Genomic DNA, 23,348 nt, shown 5'->3' with positions numbered 1-23,348 from the left:
CCCTCTCATGTACACAATGAACATCATATTCACACAAAATCATCAGCAAACATACCCTAACACATCTTTTAAATCCTTTATTTAAGGTATGCCTGTTTTTCCTGGAAAACAAACAAAAATAATTTTGGCACATGGAAAGCATTGTGAGAAGCATTTTTTTTCTTCCTTTTTTTTCTCTTTAGATGTATTTAGATGCATTATTTTAACACATAGCACGCACAACAGTAGTTTGGATTATGCTTTTGCAGCACTGCAGACACACAAAAACATATTTCACCCTAATATGTTAAATGTATATAAATCCTCACTAATAAAAAGGTAAAACAAAGCATTTTTCATGCAGAGTTCATTTTGCTTCTCCTTCAGCAGGAAGGAATCAGAAACAAAAACACAAATCCTGGAGTAAGACTTCTCTTTTCCTTTACAATACTGACCACATGGTGTAAATATCAACATTTGGCACAGTTATATATGTTTATGTATATGTATATATAGTTATTTGTTGTTGTTATAATACAGGAGACACTGACTGGAATAAATACCAAGAATGGAGGTGCAACACACAAATAATGGAAACAGATTTAGTCCAAATCACAACAGTCATTTCCTTTCAGACTGATAATCGTGGACAAAATGTGAAAGCTGCTCTTCTGTTCTCAACTCTAGAAGCTAATTTAGACTCTCTCAAAATCAGTGACTTTCCTCATTCATTAACCCAATCAAGATGTCAAAATACTTGAAGAAACAGGTCTCAAAACTACCAAAAAGCAGAATGCAATCATGCATTACAAGAGGCTGTGTGTAAAGATATTCAGACCAGTGACGAGGCAACTAAAGGAGAATTTTTAAAATCCTCAGCGCATGGCTTTACAGTGGGAATTCTTGCCTTTTCCAATCAGGGATCAGCCTCCCTCAGCTTTCCGCTAGCCCTTTACCATCTGGCTCACTCTTCAGGAATAAGCAGAGCACAATCTGCAAGAGTCCTGCAAAAATGATCTCTTTGAAATGTTTCAGTTTCTTTAAACTCACTTACAGATGAATTTTTTTAACCATGTGTTGGAAATGTTACGATATTCAAAAGCATATGCCAATTTCCAGTCCAACTGTCTGGAAGAACACAAATATATGTAAAGACCCCACTGCCTTCTGCATTATAAATACAAGAAATAGTATAGGGCCCTGAATTGAAAAAAGAAAATCTGTTTTAATAGAATAAATATATTCAAAACAATGATTCCTCATTAACTTCCAGTCCCTTCCATACTGCAGATAGGCTAAGATACTCATAATGTCCTATCAGCTGTCATGCATGTGGAGACCACAGTGACTCCTATGCCTGTTTGCATGACAGATACCGTTCAAGTGATTTAAATACATGATACTGCAGCATAAAAGCTGTTTCACACCAAGCACAAATATTCATAGGAAAAATTTGTACGGAAATTTAGAAAAACAAATGTTGTAGGTTCCTATTAATATTTTCAAATCCCTGCAGATCAAATATATTTGGATGGATATCGATTTCCCCTGGTTTCTGCCTTCAGAACTATGTTTGACTGAAGAAATCGTTACACTGAAGTCATACCTCCACATCATGGCTAACTGCTATCCAATGGTGAAACAATTATCAATTTGGTTTTTCAGCACCCAGTATTGTACAACAAACACTGCAATGACTAATGTTACTTCAGCAACCAAGTAAAGGACAATATAAAGCTTGAGATCACCCAGCAGCTGGAATACAATGCAGATCGGGATGTAGCCGATATGCATCTGCAGGTGTTAGGTTTTATGTTGGTCACACACTGGGGCTTGCTGCATTAGCCTCTTAGATTTTTTTTCTTTTTTTATTGGGTGGAAAGGAGACGGGTACTTTGTAAAAGGAAACTGACTAGGCCCATTCCACTTATTTATTTTTTACAATGAAAACTGAACATGGCAACGCAAAATAATATGCACTGGAATGCATAGTTGCCATTCAGAAAATTCACATGCGGATTATCCATATTCCCGTACCACATTTGTCATTACACTTGTGAGAAACTGCTTATATTCTCCTTCACCTGCAGATACTGTATAGATAACTTCATGCCAATAAATAGCAATAAACACCAGTGAGCCCGAGTGTGCCCATTTTTCAAAAAAATCTCCCTTGATGTACCTCTGTGAAGAAGAGGAATGTGATATGAGGAAGCACTTCAGCCACTTCCACACAATGTTAGCTGCACTGAAGTATACAAGGTATCTTCCTCTCAGATACAAATGCCCGCACATAAGATTCATGAGCTCATAGCCTTTTGCATGTTGATAAATTACAGTCCTAACCTGAGCCCTCTGAAAGTTGCTTCAGCACCAATTCTGCCCTCCGGCCAACACAATTATTGCTAGCTAGGGAAAACAAAAGACAAAACACATTTTCCTGATTCAGAATGGCTAGCTTTAACCTGTGCCCAATGCTGCTGTAGTTAGGATGGAAATTCTTATTGCACAGCAGATGATTGTATGAAAAACACCAATTACAGTGAGTTGAACCTCGAATCCTTTCCCACAAAGAACTAGATCAGAAAAGTAGAACTGCGTGACATATCCTAGATAGTTAAAATGCCCAAAACGTGGCATGCTGGAACAAACAAGTTGGGCGGCATCTGGTTACCCGTCTCAGCTGAGACTCTGGATGACTGATCCCTAGAATCAGCCCATTAAGCTGACCAGAGTCCCGCTGCCAACACTGCAAGAATTGGGCTCTTATCAAAAATGACCTGGCCCAAAACTGGCCCAAACTCAGCACACTGGAAGTAATAAGATGGGCCTCATCCGGTTTCCAGACTCAGCTCACGATACATGATACCCTAGAATCAGGCCAGTTTCTGGCTGCCGATACTGCCATCAATTGGCCATCATCAAAAATGACCTTGCCCAGCCGAAACTCAGCACACTGGGAGAAATAAACTTCCTCGCCTGAACCGGGCCAAATACATTATCCTGATTCTGGCTGCTGACCCTGCCATCACTAGGATTGGTCGAGTGTTTGATATCCAGCTAGCGGCCATTTTTCTACCACAGAAACTTTTTTCAGGCCTTGAAACTTTTCCGGATGCTCAGGTACTTGACCTGCATTTTGAAAGCAGTTCACAGGAGAAAGAAAACATCTCTAGTACTGAGATGGTCATTTGCAGTAGCTACTGTGGTGTACTTTGCTGTAACCTTAACTTGTACACAGCTTTAGGACTCCAGTTGAGCACTAATTTCCTCTAGTATCACTATAATCTTGCTGACTTTTTCTGAAACTTGCATCCCTTCTCTACTTTTTCTGTCTTTTCTCCTCTCCCCATTTCTTCTCCTCACCTCTGCCGGTGGTTGGAGCTAAAGCAGATCATACCAATACTGCTTGACATGAGGGGTGCAGACATTCACCAAACAAACAACCGTAAACACATGGCCAAACAACTCGCTTGGAAGGCAGGTATTGACACAGACACAAAAATGCAAACGCAAGTTTTCATAGACAGTACTCTTTCGCACACGTGTAAAACATACATGTGCCCATACATATGCTGTAAACAAATGCCCCGGTATATGTATCATGCGTCTGTAAAACACAAAGAAACTAACTGCTAGTCTCTTTCATTGCTTATATACTAGATAACAGAAAATGAGAGTATAAGAAGTAGTATCGTCTATCTATTTAACTGACTCAAAGCCTATATAAAGACTTTATTTTCCAGCAGCATTTTACCATCACGATCCCAGTGCTGAGCAGCAGATAAAACATATAAAAAATCTGATATTTGAGGCACAAATCTTCCACATTTTCAATGATACACCGAATATTTTCTTTCAAATACATATTGTGAAAACCATGATAAACAGTCACACAATAGCTGCAGAGGGTTGCAGAGATAAGATGCTAAAGTGCTGCTGGGAGACAAAGTCCAGGGCTATTATTGATATAGAAACTCATGCACAAGTATGTGTAGCATTCCAGTTTTAGCTAAGATAAGGATAAACGTACAGACACTATTATTATTATTACACATTGAATAAAAAGCACACCAGAAGTACAGGCCAAACTCAGAATGCGCTGGAATAGTCGAAAAATGAGTCAAACAAAAGTTAAATCACAAGTTTTCACAAAAAAAGTGATGAAATGTAATCCTAAAGCTATGTTACATGTGGATGATGCTGTTGTGTGTTTGAGTGTGCTGCAGGAATTGTGACTTGTCAATATTCTGTAGTTAGGCTGTAAATTTACTAAATTTGTGAAAATGCATAAAATGTTCTCAGAATAATTTTTATTCATAAATTTAAAGTTTGTGTTTTAACAACTTTTAAGGGTCGCCAGTCATTTCTAATGCTGATTGTGCGGTGTCAGACAAGGGCAAACATGCTACAATGACCCCAAAACATTTCCATAAGGAGAAATGTGCTGCAGCTTCAGAGACGATGCCAATTCAAAAACACATACGAAAATCCAACACAAATCTACTGCAAATGAAACACCCTGCAGCATAAAGCCAGAACAAATACTGAACAGAAAACACGCTACAAATACAGAAATAATGCAAAGTTAAAACACACAAATCCTGAAAACAAATGCAACAGAAAAACGCTGCAGTTAATATAATGTGCGTTCTCCAGACCTCTTGGGGGAGTGCTCAGTGGAACAGCTTGATTTTTGACTTGAGAGAGCGAGACTAATCAAGTGTGTGTCTTTGAAATGGGGGAAAAATAGAGTAGCAGCAACATACAAAGAAGTATGTATTCTCTTGTAGATTTTACAATATTATAATAGAGTAGCTCCCCCTGGAGGACTGGAGAACTTCTGTTGTATGAGTCAGGCTGTTCTCATGCACTGTTTGTATGCATATCTACGGAAAGAATTGCAGCAGAATTCACACGACTGTGAAGGCTGCAATCACATCACCACTTGTCTGACAGGGGTAAAGAATGAAGTAGTATTAAGAGTGAAAGTCCACAAAAGGACACAGGTTGCGAATTTGGCTTGGTCAAACAAACACAGGACCTTAACCCTGGAAACCAGTGTTAATGTCCCTTATAAAAACAAGGAAATTTTAGTTATTTCAAGGTTTCTTTTCACCATAATTCTTTTTTAAACCTAAACAATGTAACTTTGCGTTAAGTACAAAACTTTACAAATTGTGTAATGATATGCCGTGTTTACTGGATATGCAGTTTTTTTTTCAGTTGCATTTCTTTTTGAGATTTGTGTGTTTCTGACATTGCATTGTTTCTGTTTTAGTACAGTGTTTGCTGTTAATGTATTCGTTTTGGCTTTCTGCTGCAGGTTTTCTCGTTTGCCACAGGTTTACGTTGTTACCATCGTTTCTGAAGGTGCAGCATGTTTCTCCAAATGGAGATGTTTTGAGCCATTGCAGCTTGTTTGTCCTTGCTGGCCACCTTATTATTGTGATGAGGTGGTAAATTAAACACACTTTGTTCACACTGTGAGCAACACAAGTTGATTCAAGAAGCTTGTGTTGAGTCACACTTTCAAGCTTGTTGTTTCTCAAAAACAAAGCTTGGAGAAAGTCAATGACTCATACCTTGCTAAGTAGTAACATTTTGTATTTTGGGAGCTGCACTAGAGTGCTACATGCATTCAAGCCATTTTAAACTGCACATGGACCCTCAGAAGAGGCCAACACATCATCCAGGTTGCAGCAGTGTGAACAAGAAATGTGTTCATGTCTTATTGTGTATTTAGTATGCCTGTGTATCAGTTTAAGTCATGGCTTCTTGGTTCCTGTGACAGCACAAATCATTTCCAGGCTACACAGGGTTGATACTGGGGGAAACTGATTATGTATATGTTTGTGTGTGTGTGTGTGTGTGTCCATGTGTCCGTGCATGAGCTGAAATCAAGCCTGCTCGGTGGCAGTGGTGGTAGCAGCAGTTCCTGGGAACTCTGGGTTGATAAAGGAGAACCCCTGGAACTCGTCCTGGTCCAGGTTCTGAATCACTTCCTCATCGGGAGGGGTCAGCACCGGCGGGTGGCGTGTGAAAAAACGGTCAAAGTTCTCGGCCTCCCGTCCGCACTGTTGAGGAGGGTGGGGAGGGATGCGGTACAAGGGGAGGGTCGGATTGGGAAGGGGAGGAGTGGGGATGGAGGGGAATGGATGGATTGGGTCGGGGTGTGGGGAGGAGGAGAAGAAAACAAAAGAAGGGGGGTGGTGGGTTGAACCAGGGTGTGAGATGACATTACTTGAACATGGATTCAAATATCAGAACAAGGTGCCAGTTCTTGGGATGAGCTTGATTTAACTCTCCATGTGAATTCGCCAAAAGGTAATTTGTTGTTACCTTTAAAGTGATAAAATACCACTGTCAGGAGAGGATAAATCAAGCACACCTCAGGCATATGCTTTCCTTTTTCACATATTTGAAACATATTCAACTACAGTTTTTAACAGAAGGTCAGTGTAGTCTCAAACGTCCTGTGGCAGTGCACTACATTGGATGCTAAAGTGAAATGCATGGGGCTAAAACTTTCTGGTAGCGAGCATTTAACTGAAAAAGCATCCAATCATGGCTGAGTAAACAGCCAAAAACAATTTTCCTTAGCATTTCATCTAGATTTTTTGGACGTAATACTTGGGATTTAATTGGGATTTCTAAATAGTCATACAAGAAAAGGCTCAAAGCCATGAGATGATTATGGTGTAATCGTGGGTTAATTGTGGGTTAATTATATGCCGCAGCTGTGGAGACCTGCTGAGATATGATAAACCAAATCAGACAACCAGCTAGTATTAAAAAAAAGCACTGGGTATAATTCAGAATCTCCTTAGATATTTGCTAGAAGCTGCAGAATTTCTCAAACTACTTTACTGTCTTTCAAAATTTTACTGGTTTTAACAGACAACATCACGTCGCCCCAATCCTGGCTTCTCTCCGTTGGCTCCCTGTGTTTAAGAAATTATCTTAAGATTTTACTGATTACTTTCAAAGCTCATCTGAGTCCGTCCCCAAGCAACACAGCAGCAATGATGACCCCATGTGAGCCAGTTTGAAGCCTTGGATCCTCAGGTGAGGCTCTGGGTGTGCCAAAGTTGAGGTTTAAATCTAAAACTGATTGTACCTTTGCCTTCACGGCCCCTCGGCTTCTTTTAGCCTTCTAGACTTCGTTTAAATCACTTCTTACAACCCATCTTTATAGACTTGCTCTTAATGTAATGCTGAATTTTTATTCATTTCATATTTTACATCTGTTTATTTTAGATTTAATTTCTTTTATTGTTTTTATTTGTATTTATTTATAATGACATTTGGTGTATTGTGTTTTGCATTTTTTGTCTTCTTGTTTTTAGTTTTACTTTGCTTATGTTTGGCTTACTGTTGCTATATTGCTCTCTGTGTATCTTGATTCTGTGTCTGTCAAAGCACTTTATAAACTCTGTATTTAAATGTATGTATTTAAATTTAATATTTAATTTAAATGTAAATATTATTTTATTTGGAATGAATATGTCATATTAAAATTGTATGTAGCTACTGAAAGTATAATTTCAGCAGTTATAGGAGATCAACTATAACTCTCCAATCAAATTCTTGGCTATCCTAAGTACTCACTGAGAATTGAGGGATGACAGAATGAAATAATCTCCAAGAGCATTGAGCCATTCGCATTAGGTAGAATTTGTTTTCTCAAGAAGCAATTTGGAAAAAAGAAGAAGTTATTGTTCATTTCAGTCCACTTCATTTCCTCGTTCTGACCACTGGGAACCCAAAAAGAGCTTATATACCCGCGAGATGTGCGTCCGTCTAAGTACATAAAACAAGTTATTAACTTGAAAACTATATTTTCCCGACAGTATGCCTCACGGGGAATTTGGGCCAAGCTATTCCTTTTTTTCTCCCATCTCCATCACTGCACTGAGCTTTAATTAACACAACAAGGATTCAGTGTCCTCTGACAACATCACCCAGAGGAAAACTACAAACTCATTAAATCTCTGTAACTCGCAAAACCAAATGAAATTAAGCCAGACTGTTTAGAGTTTGGGGAAATATGTGAAATGAGAAATACACCAGGGTCAAATAGTATTTGTAGCTAATTACACGGTTTGTTTTAACCTGTTTGGGGTACCAGATGGGAAGAATTTGCCACCTTGGGGAATGAAATAAGAGCCACAAAGTTTACAAGTATCAAGTCAGTACACAACACCTTAGCCAGGAATGTGTAAGCTGTTGTGATAGGCATCTTCCTTATTTTACTCTAATCAAAGGCTAAATTCTTCCTTAATATCAGTGATGAAACTGGGTTTGGTTTTGATAAAATGCTATTTTGAAAAAAAAAAGAAAAAAAGATGCTTTTATTGTTTTAAGAGCTTTGCACATTTAGGCACCAGAAACGTGAGAGATTCCTGGAAATTTAAAAACTTCTGGTTTGAATTTTACGCTGCCATACTGTGAGGTTTTTCTGTTAATAGTAGTGCACTCCAGGACAGGTTTTGTTTGAGACTGAGCTCGATAGCATGCAAATAAACAGAAACAAATGTGATAAAAGTGCGAACACGGAGAGGACAAATAAAAATGTGTAAGGACAGATGGGTTGATGCATGGCAGCAGTAAACAGCGAACAGATGGATGGAAGGATGGATGTTGTGGACGGCGTCCTTAGGTGGATGAATGGACTGACAACAGATTGCTTAATGGACAGACAAATGAACAATGATAATTTAAGTCAACAGCTGTAAATCAAAGACTTCTTTATCTGTCAGAGGAATCATAAACCAACAGGTGAGTCCACCTGCCTGTTAGTTGGTCCCAGTGTGGCAGTTAAGACCACCTAAACTGAGCCCAAGTCTTGACCAAGACCAGAGTGTGTCAAAACCAAGACAAGACCGAGAGCAAACTAGCATGAGTCATGGACTTTACAATAAGATGTGGAACGCGCAAACCACAGGCGCTCCTCAAACTGACCCAAAAGATCCACATTCCCATAAAAACACCAACACAACACATATGAATATTCCTCTTTATTCACCTCTTTGTATTTCCAGACTGTATATATGTGTAAGGGTCAGGACACATGCAGCGTCTTTAACCGCCTGGAAAACACAAGACTGTGTGAGCGGTTGCTAATATTGTGCCTTCTCTGTGTCAGTTTTTTAGGAGCGCGGAGGCAGGTTGCATCACAGGTTGCTAAGCAACCATAACCAGCACTATATCATAGCCCTCTTACCAGAAATCCAGAGTACAGAGCTGAACTTCCTCAAGACGTTGTTTGTTAAATGTGTATTGGGACTAAAATATTGTCCATGGATGTAAAGCTAAAATGACTGTAATAATGTTTTATTTTCTTACTTTGTCTTTATCAATTTGTTTAAATTGCTGTTGATTTTTTTCTTCTTTTTAGTTGCTGTTGTTGTTTGTTCTGTATTTTGGTTATTGCTTGTTTATTTGCTGGCTTTTTAAAACTGTTTGATGGGCTCCAAAAGGTACAAAGTATTATTATTATTGTATTGTATTATTATTATTATTATTATTAGTATTATTATTATTGTATTATTGTATGTTTTCATCTTTATTTGTAAATGTCAAGGGCACAAAAAACACAGCATGTGTGTGGACCCTTAGTGTACCATGAGAAATGTCTTGATAAATTATCAAAAGCCATTATGGAGGTGAATTTTATGAGTGGGAATTTCCCTTTGTTTTTTTATGACCAAACAAATACAACAAGCACTAAGAAGAAAGAAGAAACTTAATCTCTATTCAACCCCAGTTTTGTTTGACTATCTAGTGATAATTCCTGCTGTTGCGGTCTTGACCAGCCTTGAAATAACATCCAAATCCCTTTTTTTCTGAGACCGAGACTAGACCAAGTAAAAATGTGGTCGAGTCCAAGACCTTCAAAAGGTCGAAGACCAATCTCAAGCACTAAAAGACTGGTTGGTCAGTCAGTCAATAGCACATTTAAAAGCTCATCTGATGAACCATCAGACCAATAGACTCATTCACATTCTGTGTGTGAAACCACAAACAGACCGTAATCACAAACAGTTAGGACACCAACTTCTGACCAAAGTGCCACCTCAATCAGTGAAATGGATTCTGAAAGCATTAAAGATCCTTCATAAACAATCCACTGCACAAAAACACCATCACATACCACTCTGAAGAAAAATGGTTTGAAGCGATTTTTAGTCAGAAATATAGCAAGTCCCACTTTAAAACAACAAACATTGCTCACCAAAAAAAGATCAAAGAACCACCTTCAGATGCTAAACTGAACTCTAAACTTTTATGCAGGGTAAACACAACGCTTCTTCAGAAAAAAAAAAAAAAATCCGAACCTTATTTGTTCTTAGAGGGAAGGAGAAAGACAAAAAGACAGAGATAGATAGTAAGCGACAGCACGGAGAGGTGAAAGACAAGAGAGCTGTTAGAAAGACGAGATCAAACAGAAAAAAGAGGCCGATACAGAAGTAGAGAAGAGAGAAGAAGAGATCAGACAACATATGTTAGTAGTCACATCAGAGGACTCGGCAGAAAAACACACCTCAGTGTTAAAACACAGCCAGGTCCTGATGGTGACCTCTATCACCCACACATGCAAACGACACACAGACCCAAATACACATAAAAGAGTGCATACCCACGGGCAGCATTACCGATCACACGCACGCACGCACGCACGCACGCACGCACGCACGCACGCACGCACGCACGCACGCACACACACACACACACACACACACACACACCCACCCACCCAGCGGGCCAAGACAGCTGCATGAAAAGCTCAACTCAGAAAAACTCTTCAGCAGCAGTTTGGCCTCAGGCTGTGTAAGTGTGTGCGCACATTATGGTGTGTGTGTGTGTGTGTGTGTCTTAGTATGAGATGACATCATTCTGGCTCTAGTTATGATCAAACTAAATTTGTTGCAGGAAAAAAAAGCACAGCAAAGACAAACACAAATGCACAGTTGTTTCAGGTCACCGTTACTTGAGAATGGATGTCCATTTACTCCCTTGAGGGCAACTCTAAACTCACTCTCACCCCATCGAAAGCTTTTTAGCTCATGCAGAACGCCACTGCACCAAATCGGGGACGCCAATGTACCATTTTAGCTCGACAGCTGAAAACAATTCAACAAATGTAAACTCAAAACTGGTTTCCAAAATCTACAAATCTTCACCACCACAGTCTAAATCGGGGTTATCTTCTTCATTACTGTTGTTCTGTTCATTGCTGTAATTGCTGAAATCTTCACCATATTCAGTGTGTTACTCATTTGACCCATATTCATCACTGCACCTTTCTCATCAGCCCAGTCACTGGAAGAAAATGTTCACATTGTACGTTTCTGCAAACCATAACACTGCCTTTCCCAGCAGCGTTTGAGCCAACGAACGTTGGTGTTTACAACGATCTCTTCCTAACCATAACCAATTGTTCTTTGAATGGCTGTACTCACCTCAGCATTATGCCAGTCAAACGAGATGCAGCAGACATCAAACAAAAGTCAGAGATGGTATCATTTTAAGTTGTGAGCTGTAGATTCACCACTTCTTCACCTTACAGGACAGTCTCACCGTGCTCCTGCCTGCATGAAGCTTGAAAGTCAAGAGGATTCACTCTGCAGTAAAATCTGGGGACCAAAATGTCCCAAGAAGTACACTGCACAGCACAGCACAATGACTCGAAAAAACAAAACTAAACAAAAAAACTCTGACTGATGTTTCGAACCTCCGACATTCAAGGGGCAGCCCTTGTTTTTTGTGCCTTAACCTGACCACACCTTCAGTACAGCATTGTTAAAAAACAAAGTTTCTACAAATCTGCTACATAAATATGTGCAAATGTAATGCATCCACAGTTTGCAGAAACGTTTAGTGCAAACATTTTTGCTGGAGATTGGGTTGATCTCATCATTTGCACAACCACCATTATCAACAAACATGTCCAGTATTACTATCATCGACACTCATCCCAACATATTCGAAACCATCATCGCTTGACTTACCTGTGTGTATCGTCCCATACAGTTGAGGGGAAAGAGACAAAAACATCACATTGGAAGTGAAAAGATGACTGAAATTTCAGAAAAAGAAGAGATAGGTGTCGAAGTAAAATAGAGAAAATCTGGAATTTAACCACCAACAGGAATTAAACTCCAGGTTTCTGCTGCCTTGGGTGGCTAATTAACCCCTTGTACCACTCAAGGTAATTGTATTTGGGGTCAAGTCGCATTCAGTGGGGTCAGACTTACAGCTCTGGGTTTGAACGGCGGCTGCACTTCCTTGTTCTCCAGTTTCTCCCAGTCCATGTAGCGGAAGAAGCTGTGCTCCCTGATGTCTCTCTCCCCCTCCGGACCACAGCCCAGCCGTTTCGCTGGATGCTTCGTCATCAGCTGGACAGACACAGTGAAGAGAAGAGGAGATTTACTGTAAGTCCTTCCTTCCTTTCTTTCCACGATCTTTCCTGTCTCATGTTACATGTGTTTTGTGCCTTTTCAGCTAAATTTGTCATGTCCTGTTTTTCATTAGGGGAGTTTCCCTGACAGATTTGCGTAAAACTTGAGCGATATTTTCGATAAAACATAGTTGCAAGATGACTGTGTTTCCACTGAGTGATGTTATGCCACTTCTTCTCAGACGATAACGTTCCAAGAAGCAGGGCGATGGATGTTCAAAACAATAGCAGGTTGATTTCTATGGCAGCCACCGCACTAGCCATCATTATTTCCAATGGAAGGCAACGTAGTCGCTGACTTTGCCATCCTTGGTTAAGATAAAAACTTAAATGAGCAATTTACTTACTTACTTTATAATGTGGTTGCTAAGGGAAACATTGACATAATTTCAGGAAGCATTTTTCACAAATCACAACTCATAAGCTCATACGAGCTCCAATACATTTTTACACAAAATCAGGAACATAAAAGAATAGAGTTGCATGATTTATTAGCCAGCTGACAGATAGCAAGTTTAATGCCGTTAATTATTACATTTTTTTTATGATTTGTAATGTATTGATCGTCACATTTACATAAGACGAACTTTAGGCATAATCCTAAAGTATGAGGCAGGTCTGTATCTGATCTGCACTCAACAGTGTGCTGCTCTGATGCCCCAAATTTCCCCTCTGGCATCATTAAAGTTTCATCTCATTCATTCCTGTCTCTTTTCCCCAGCGTCTCAGTTTCTGAGTCCTTCTCCCATTCATCTCTATTTATAAATACACATCATTACTATTACTTTGATTTCCTCACCTTCATTTTTTCTTTTATTTCTTTTAAACATCTATCATCAATCTATCATCATAGACGTCTCTTACTTATGACTAAATGTGAGCCACCAACTCACCGCCTGCAGAGAAATGAATAACCGTTGTTGCAGTTTTCTCTTCTACCATAGAAGTTTTCCAGAGGCATAATTAAGGACCGTTTACGATGTCTGTCCACACAAAACCTTAAGAAAAGCATCAAGGCTAGTGACGTCAGTGTGTGTGTGTGTGTGTGTGTGTGTGTGTGTGTGTGTGTGTGTAGGTGGGGTGTGCCTCCCTTAGGAGCAGCAGTCATAACTCATTACATTAGAACTAAAATAACATTTTCCACGGGTCAGTCAACCTTACACTGCACGCACACACACACACACACACACACGCATGAATGTGTGCACACAAACACATTAGCTGCTCAGAGATAATTGCATACACACTCACTTACTCATCCATACACATACACACAAACACACACACACCTAAATTAACAGGCATGCAAAAAGTCAACGATGGAGTTAAGAATATTTTATATAAAACAAATATAATTGTTGTTTGGAATATTTTCTACAGCAGCAATGATAATCTCACCCTCTCTCTCTGTATCCATTCCTTCTCCTTACTTTGCCTCCAAACTGTCTCCCCGTCTGTGTCGACGTCTTTCTTTCTCTATGGCCTCAGTGAGTCGATAGCCTTTACTGATTGACTGTCTGACTCATATTCTTGAGACGTGCATGCACAACAGTTTCAAGGCGACCCAGTGTGGCCAACACTTAAAACCACGCCTGTGCTTTCACAGTAGATTTTCCATCTTTTAAGACCTCTTCTGCATTTTTTTGTTTTTTAGTCTAGCCATAAATCTTGTGGCAGTACAGTTACAGTAGCTGCTCTCCTTTGAAGGGAGTCTTAGTGTATTTGCTGTCTTCCTCACTGCGTGCACTGAGGGAGGGAGGACGACACACTCAGTGGACCACAAAGCAGCCAGACCGAAAACAGGTCACTGATTGCAGGAAATAATGGCATATGTGAGAACGATATGGTTTAGTCGCTCGGGTCACTCTATATTAATGGGCTGCTATATTACTTTGTCTTCTGGTAAAACTGGGCTTACTGAGCTCCTGCACAATCGTGGTATCTCTTTGATTTTCTGGGCGTTATTTCCATGCAGGTTGGCAGTAGAAAAAACAATGTGATAATTCCAGTGATAGGCAATTAAATCATTTACAAATATACAAATATGTTCCAGGTCATAAAAAATAACCATACGCTATTTAGCAAGTTTGTGACTCAAAACAAAGCTGTTTTTGTTGGAAGGGTTCTTGTGTTTATGCAGATCAGGTGATGCACTGCAGTTTTGGTTCATATTTCAGCTCCACTGCTGCACTGCTCCCAAACTCCCAAATCTGACTTTTATTATGAAGTAGTCACAGGTAATGTAATGTGTTTGTCAGTGAGATCAGCACTATCGTTCATCAGAAATGAAAACAAGACAGCGGCCATTTTTGGCACTTGTCGACAGTTGATCACTTTGAAATATTGCAGGGGCAATGGAACAACAGCTAGCAGCCATGCTGAGCTGTTAGACGAAGAGCGGCACATCTGCAACTTCTTAGCAATGTTACCAACTCCTTTTTCTTCATTAATGTTATAAGATTCGCCACAACTATTGGGTTTAAATTTGAAATAATGCTATTAATGCTAATAGGCGCTTTGTCTCTTTGACACCAAATTCTCTGCCATCGTCTTGTTGGTCAAATCTCCATAACACCAGTGACACTGACTACTGCAGCAGGCCTAGTGTGCCACCTCTGTTACTGTGTATACTGTGTACTGTGACTGCCTGACCCATCAAAGGTGTCGAGACATTTTTACTTTAAGTAAAACTCTAAACATCCTTTCCTCTGCTTTATCAATACACTGCAATTTCATACTGGTGATTACACTTTGTGAAAACTGAGCCATGCTTCTTGCATTGCAGAACACTGAATTCACTATTGCACTGAAAAAGGGCTCTCTGTGTGTGTGTGTGTGTGTGTGTGTGTGTGTGTGTGTGTGTGTTCCTTTGGATGTGTAAGGACATACTTGCACAATTAGTCTTTGCTGTAGTATTATGTGGTTGAGGACATCATGTACCTTACACTACAGCACTACAGAATATACAATAGTTGCATATTTATTGTGTGTGTGTGTGTGTGTGTGTGTGTGTGTGTGTGTGTGTGTGTGTGTGTGTGTGCGTGCGCGCACACGTGTGTGTGTAAGTGTGTGTGTAAGTGTGGCCCATTGCAGGCTATGAAATATGGATGCTGGTCAGAGTGAAAGCAGGGGAGTGGAAATGTCTCTGATCACTCCATTTCCACACACATGCTTATACACACTATCATACACGCAAACCACAAGCCTACTGCACAGGACCTCAGTGCTGCACAGTGTGTCAGCAGGAGCGCTATCCTAATTATATTAAAGAAAATGCGCACCTTGAAACAAAGGCAACTGGTCAAAGACAATAGTCCCTGCTTCTAACAATATGGTCTGTGGATTAGAAACTTTTAGGACTTTTATGAACTTTTCTTTGACTAAAGTCCTACTCTGAATGAAATCTTCACACAGGATGTCCCAGATTTCCATCTGTTATTTAAAAACAGCAACACCTACTCTTACAAAACACATTTATACCACTAAATTAAAGCAAAGGTCTATTCAAGCTACAGTTAAACGCAACACCACGATGTTCACAGACTGCACGGAATTCACTACAGAGTACTGAAGAATGAACTTAACATGATGTCGTTTTTTTCTTTCTCAAAATGGAAATATCTTGTAGCATTGTCAAAGGAAAGCTTCATGTAGTCCACAAGCACATGCACACACACACAAACACACACTGACATGCACACACACATGTTCATGCATTGAGTTAACCCGGGCAGTGCTGGCAGGGCGCAGTGGGAGCTGTGGGGGTGGACGGAGGCGAGCTTTCATGCTCCGCTGAATATCCACTGTTGTAGCTCTACAACCCAGTAATCATCACTAATACATAAATCAGCCTGTGTGTGTGTTTGTGTGTGTGTTTGTGTGTGTGTCCCATGAAACATATTTGTAATCAATTTGCTTATAAATGCCTTTGCCTTAAAATTTTGTGGGAGGACGTCATGTTGCTGGGGACATATGTCTTAATTGAAGCCTGCACTGTATGTTGATGTTAATATACATGTGTGTGTGTGTGTGTGTGTGTGTGTGTGTGTGTGTGCTTGTGTGAGGAAGGAGCTTCAGACAAAATTAGTAAAACAACTGTGCATACCTTGTTAAAGCAGCTGTATGCGACATTCAGAGCATATCTATGACTCAGAGTCTGAGCTGGGTGAATGTGATTCGCACTGTGAAAGCGCTTGGAGTGATCAGATGCCTAGAAAAGTGCTTTGCAAGTGCAAGTCCATTCACCATTATTCCAAAACCGCAATATTCTAAAAAAAAACCCTTACACAATCTCACTCCTCTTGCTTAAACCTAACCAATCAAACCAAAAAAGCAATGAGTACTAGCCAATCATACCGCTTTCCCACAAAAATTAGCTTGGATGCGGGTTTTTCAAACACGGGTAAACTCTATATTTTAACACATGACAAATAGTTGTTTGCTGCTATATTAATGCTCTGAATGTTACATACAGCTTATTTTATTGAATCCAATTTTTATTTTTGTAATGTTTTTCCTTTTTTTAAGCACTCAATGACTTTTTTGCTTTTCACTCTTGCTCCTGACTCTTGAGCTGTTGTCCTGTGTTGTTCCCCGGTGTGGGATTAATAGTTTTATCTTATCTTATCTTAAATGATGATTGTTAACTGATGTCATAATTATTTAATGCCTGTGTGTTTGTGCATATGTGAGTTACAGTGAAGAAGGGAGCACTTAGTCCTCAAAGCAGATAAAATCACCTGCTCTGTGTAAAAGGACTGACTGTGTATCTAAACATACTGCACATCCTCATAGTGTGTGAGAGTGTGTGTGTGTGTTTGTGTGCAGGTTGTCGTGGTCAGTGAAGCGTTAAGTTAGGAGATGAGACAAAGAGGTGGTGGTTTGATAGAGAGGACCCACTCCGTTTATAGCAGTAATCAGCTCTCTCTCTCTTTCACACGCACGCACGCATGCGCGCACACACACACACACACACACACACACACACAATCAAACACACACACACACCAGTCCAGTTGGGAAGTGTCAGGGCATCATTTGGTACTGGCCAGTATTTTCTGACGAGGACTTTCCACAGTCAACTGAGCAGCACAGTCTTAGGCTATTAGAGCAGTGCAGTGTGTGTGTGTGTGTGTGTGTGCGCGCGCGAGCGTATGTGTGTGTGAGAGAGAGAAAGAGAGAGAATACGTGTGTGTGAGTGTGCATGTCTGTGTGTGTGAGGGAGATAGAGAGGATGTACAATGAAAAAAGCAAAACAGCGGCTTAACAATGAACACTGCAGAGAGAGAAGGACGGAAAAGTAGAGCGTTATGACAGAGAGAGAGAGACACAGAGAGAGGAAGATGGAAGCAGGACAGATAGCGAGAGCAGACAATGTTGTTTCACTCCAAATAAATGTTCCCCCACAATGGTTTTAATTATGCAGATAATTTTGATGTCCCTCTCTGCCTCCTTCTCTTCCTCCTTCCACTGTTCACCTCCTCCATCTTCTTGTCCCTGCTTCCTTTCCTCAAACAAATTTAATACCCTCCCAATTCTCTCGTCTGTGTGAAAGTGAGAAAGAGTGACGAGAGAGGGAGCAAGACGGAATTAAAGAGAGATTTTGTGAGGAGGGGGCAAGGTTGCGAGACGGACAAGGACTTGTGGTGTGTGTGTGTGTGTGTGTGTGTGTGTGTGTGTGTGTGTGTGTTTGTGAGTCTGTGTACACTCACCCCTTTACAGATAGCGACAGCCTCCTTGGACATTGACTTGGGATAGGAGACGTGATGCTCCATAATGGACTGAAATAACTCATCCTCATCTTCGCCGTCAAATGGAGGCTAGAGGAGAGGAGAGGAGAGGAGAGGAGAGGAGAGGAGAGGAGAGGAGAGGAGTGGAGGAGGGAGGACAAGTAGAAGGCAGGACAGGACAAGCAGAGGACATTTAAATTGAATCATTAAAAGCGTTTTTTTTTGGTCTAAACTCCTCGGAATAAAAACACCGCAGGCCTGTGATGCTCACAAATTCACAATATGCACTCCAATTGAGATATCCAGGATTTGAAAATGTCACATCTGCTCTAACAATTATTAATGCCTTGAGAGAAAAACTCATCAAGGGGTATAATTTAAGAGCTAACCTTTCATTACACAATGTCAAATTTTAAAGGCTACGGTCATGAGTGTTTGTTTTTTGTCACATTCAGTCATGAATACAAATGCTGTTAAAGGAGGAGTTTCACTTTTTTACCAGGATTAATACAAGGTTCCTACACACTTTTTCATAACTTTTCAAGGACCTGTAATAAAATGTCCATGACCATTCACAAAGTATAACAGAAACAGAACTGTATGCTATACTCTAATGAGGACATGGACCAAACCAAAGTCCGCACTGGTGCTTTGAGAAACAACTGAATGTCCTAACATACATATGCAAACTGCTCAATCTACAAAATGTGGTACAAATTAAAAAACAGTAGGAAGGAAACTTTGGGATTCATGACGCTACATGTTAAATCACACTGACACATTATTTTTCTTACCCTACATGCCTGCTGTTATACAAACATGATTCCAGGCTGGCATACATGGAGGAAAAATGCAATTTGGGTAAAAACATTGGTTAGTGAAGTACCTGAAAGCCATAGTTGAGTAAAAGTACAGAATTTTTTTTTTTTTTTTTTTACCAGAAAATGACTTTGGTAGAAGTTAAAGTCACCTATTAGAATATTACTTGAGTAAAAGTCTTTGAGTATCTAATATTTACTGTACTTCAGTATCAAAAGTAATTTTATGACATTAAATGTACTTAAATGTACAATAAATGTAAAATGTACAATATTAAAAGTAAAAGTTCAAGTAAATGCGGTTAATAGAAAAGCGAAGCGTACATGAAGCAAAACAAGGTCCTTTTTAAATTTTAGAGGACTTATAGAACAAAATCCAACCTTTCCTTCCCTCCCATTCCTTCATTCATTCTCCCTTCCTTCCCTGTTTTGCTGTAAGTAACTTAAATGCTTAACGGGTATATAGTGGAGTAAAAGTCTACATTTCATTTAGATAATGTGGTGGAGTAAAAGTTGACATAAACATAAAAAGTAACTTGTACCAAAGAATTGTAACAAAGCCACAGAAAATAAAGTCACCTTAATGTTACACTTTGTGGAAGGTTATCTATGGAAAATTTTGGTTGAAAAATTTTGGTTCGCTGTTTTCAACACATAAAACAAAATTCCATGACTTTTCCAAAACTTTCAAGGATTTTACTAATTCCATGACTTCACAAGATTTTTGAATACCATGACTTTTCCTGGTTTTCCATGACTGTGGGAACCTTGTTAATACTTCTATTCATAAAACTTACTACAGACACACACACACACACACACACATGGACTGACCTGTCCCGCCAGCATCTCGTAGAGCAATACTCCAAAGGCCCACCAGTCCACAGACTTTCCATACGGCTGGTAGGCTATGATCTGAAATATAAGAGACTTTAATCACTAAGGTGGGGGACGATACAGTGTGAGAAGAATACTTGTTAACTCTTTAAACCTCAATAAATTTGATCAGTTTCTTTCAAAAACACGAGATGAAGGCAACCTAGAAAGAAATGATCCAAAAAATTAACAAGCAAAAACAACTAACAGAAAATGTAGTAAAAAAGAAAAGAAGAGAGTTAAAAAGAAAACAACAACGAAGGAAAAAAGTGCTTAAAATTATCATAATTTTCTATGCCATAATTTAAAATATGTTTTTATGGTAATTATAAATAAAGCAGCTATAATAATTTTCCCCGAGCTGCGTTTCTATTATTTCCCCCCTACATCTCTTAATAATTAATTACATATTTTGCACTTTGTGGAACATTTCTTATTATTTGCCAAATTACTAATTACCTTTTTTTTCCATGTTTTTGAAAGAAATCAAACCATCACAGTTCAAAGGTTTAAAAACTTGTGAAAAACATCTGAAAGCAGCATAAGACAAATGATGTAGCTCCAGGTTTCAAAGAGCTAAATATGAGCTAAAATACAACCTGCTACAGGCCAGAAACATCACGTCACTCACACCTCACACACACACCTCACACACACACACACACACACACACACACACACACACACACACACACACACACACACACACACACACACACACACACACACACACACACACACACACACACACACACACACACACACACACACACACCCACCCACCTCAGGAGCGATGTAGTCTGGTGTCCCACAGAAGGTCTTGGTGGTGATTCCATCGGTCATGTTTTCTTTACACATGCCAAAATCTGCTATCTTAATGTGACCCTCACAGTCCAGCATCACGTTGTCCAGCTTCAGATCTCTACAGAAGGGAAACCAGAGACACTTTAGAAACGAGACAATCTGAAATCATTACTTGTATCTGTGTCATGTGGGTTTCACCACTGCTCCTTCCCTTTAGGAGACTAGTGGTGGTCCTGAGTCTGTGACTGAATCCAAAACTCTGGACCTAACTGCACTTGTAGACGCACAGACTTAGCTGAGGGCTGTCCAAATCCACCACTCATCCAGTCCACAAGGGAACTCAAGTGGACTCTCTGCAGACTTCCATAGAGTCTGCTCAGGGTGCAGACTATACTGGACTTCACAGTTTAATTACCCAAAATTCAAAGCTATAGAGACATAATGCTCTCCTTTTTCTAAATGGTAACTAAAAAACAAACTTATGATGAATTACTGTATTAAAATGTTACTTGAATCCTTTAGGCCAGAATTAATTTTTAACCACATCATGAAAAATATGTGTCGTCTATATGTTGTATAAGAAGGTGTGAATGTCATTTAAAAAAAGAAAGCTGACACATGGGATTTATATTACGTTATCTGCAGGGACAGATGAGCAGAATATGACAGGAGCGATCAATGTGTACATGACTGTAGTTGTCACTCAAATGTTTCCACGGCAACGAGTGAAGCAGACTCAAGGCCCGTCTCAGGGGCAGCAGTCTCTGCCCTTGCAGACTTCACGTGATGACAGAAAACACGTCACAGTATGTACGACTGAAGTCCACCAGGGCTCAGTCTGCAAATCTGGAGGGTGGACATTTAGATTGAGTCTATTTTATTACAACGTGAGAAGTGAGCGTGAGCACAGATAATGACCCATTCACTTCTTACAAAGACATCAGGAGAACTGATATGATCTTGTACTCTGTTGATGTCAGATAATATAAACTGCAAAACAAGAGCAGCAAAATAAGGAGCCAACATTACATTTGTACTGTATATTGTGTTGTCTTGTTTTGAATCTGCCTTCATACATTCACAGGACATTCATAACAAAACTGCGCTGATTTAGGAGACTTGAAATGCATAACATTTTATACCACCGGCGCTGCCTGTTATAAGCCCTCTTTTGTTTTAGAGTATCTCAATTCACAACCTCACATGAACCATGAAGGCTCATCATCTCTAAAGTTTTCCTCTCTTCTGCGTCTTTCTTTTCCAGTTTAGTGAGAGTTTAATAGGGAATGATGCACTGCTTAATCCAAGAGGTCGAGCTGCAGTTACACTAAACCAGATGACAGATTCTGATTTGCAGTTGGGAGGACGGCAGCATTTGCGCAGGCTGATTCTCGGCATGATATTATAAACAGCAGAAATCAGTTAATTGCAGCTGAAGTCTAAAGGTCAAAAAGCTTCTTTTCCTCAGCGGCTGCTGGGGATGAGGCAAATATTCAGAAAAATATTACATGTTAGTATACATTATTTTCAACTCCTTTGCTGCAGTTCTAATGTAAAAAGGACATTTCACTCCAAATCAAAACTACATATTTTTCCTCTTACCTGTAGTGTTATTTATCAATCTAGATTGTTTTGGTGTGAGTTAGTGTTGGAGATGTCGGCCATAGAGATGTCTTACTAGCTTGTGGTGCTCAAAGCACCCAAAAATACTTTGAAAAACTCACATGCTGAAATGAACTGTGTAAAGTCAAAATTATTAGATATATACAAAACTTAAGTATTTCAATGACTAAGACACAAATTCAGTACAAAGTGGCTGCTTTTCAAACTGGTATTATTAAAGGTGTAAAATGTGTTGGGGCTTGCGAGTAATTCATTCACTACCAAAACAATTTCACAAATGCTATAAACAATAATACATTTAAATAAATACATTTCAAATCCTCCATAAGATATATATATTTTTATTTTGTGTTATATATTTAGCATGTTGTGGGGTGGAGGTTACCTGTAGATGATGCCCTTTTGATGTAGAAAGAACAGACCAATGGCTATCTCCGCAGCATAGAATCTACACACACACAGACAGAAACAAAAACAGTAATTAGAGAGAGTCTGAGAGACAGGACAGATAATGTGTGTGTGTGTGTGTGTGCTTGCGCGGTCGTGTGTGTGTGTTTGTATGTGTCTGCATAAAGGTCAGTGCTGTCTCTTCAAGGCCAGAGAGCAGCTGATAAGATCAACAGGAGGAGTCTGGACACACTGACTCCGCAGTCAACTATGTTTACGCGTGTGTTTGCGTGGGTGTGCACAATCTGCATCTGTTTGCAAAGTGCATCTAAAAGATGTGATTTTGATGGCATGGAGAGTTTTATGTTTCACTCATTTAACCTTTACTTAAATCTGGAGGATTCACTATGTTGAAAAGACAATTAAAACAAAAATACATACAAACAGAAAATAATGATGTGAAAACAAACAGACAGACAACAGAACATAATTATAAAAAAGCTCGAGAGCAGAGTAGTTTATTAATTAGTTTTAAATGGACCTACAGGTACAATTAAGTTATTATGAGGCTTTTCACACTGCTCTTAACCAGAGGCCAGGGGAGCTGTTAGCCTGGGGCTAAGAAACCGTTCACACTCGGAGACACATTTCAAATGGGCTAACCCTGAC

The 23,348-nt window shown here is 39.6% G+C and overlaps 1 protein-coding gene across 2 annotated transcripts in view; it reads right to left on the bottom strand.

Annotated features, from left to right (window-relative positions):
- Positions 1-23,348, bottom strand: part of prkcbb (protein kinase C, beta b) — a 134,000-nt gene that overhangs the window by 13,323 nt on the left and 97,329 nt on the right. Inside the window, exons 14-19 of one of the 2 annotated variants that reach the window (XM_042505736.2) lie at positions 22,678-22,740; positions 20,649-20,787; positions 19,824-19,904; positions 18,154-18,261; positions 12,240-12,380; positions 63-6,056 (exon numbers count right to left, since the gene is read on the bottom strand). In XM_042505736.2, the coding sequence (XP_042361670.1) occupies positions 5,880-6,056; positions 12,240-12,380; positions 18,154-18,261; positions 19,824-19,904; positions 20,649-20,787; positions 22,678-22,740 (709 nt within the window). In that variant the 3' untranslated portion in view covers positions 63-5,879. Of the gene's footprint in view, positions 1-62; positions 6,057-12,239; positions 12,381-18,153; positions 18,262-19,823; positions 19,905-20,648; positions 20,788-22,677; positions 22,741-23,348 lie in introns of those variants that run through there. The other variant, XM_042505737.2, reaches the window with a different exon arrangement.

Source organism: Plectropomus leopardus, chromosome 18 (assembly GCF_026936395.1).
Source record: "Plectropomus leopardus strain MGB_pleo_1.0 chromosome 18, ASM2693639v1, whole genome shotgun sequence".
NCBI classification, from domain to species: domain Eukaryota; kingdom Metazoa; phylum Chordata; class Actinopteri; order Perciformes; family Serranidae; genus Plectropomus; species Plectropomus leopardus.
Note: the sequence above shows the minus strand (reverse complement) of the source record. Positions and strands in the feature narration are given on the sequence as shown.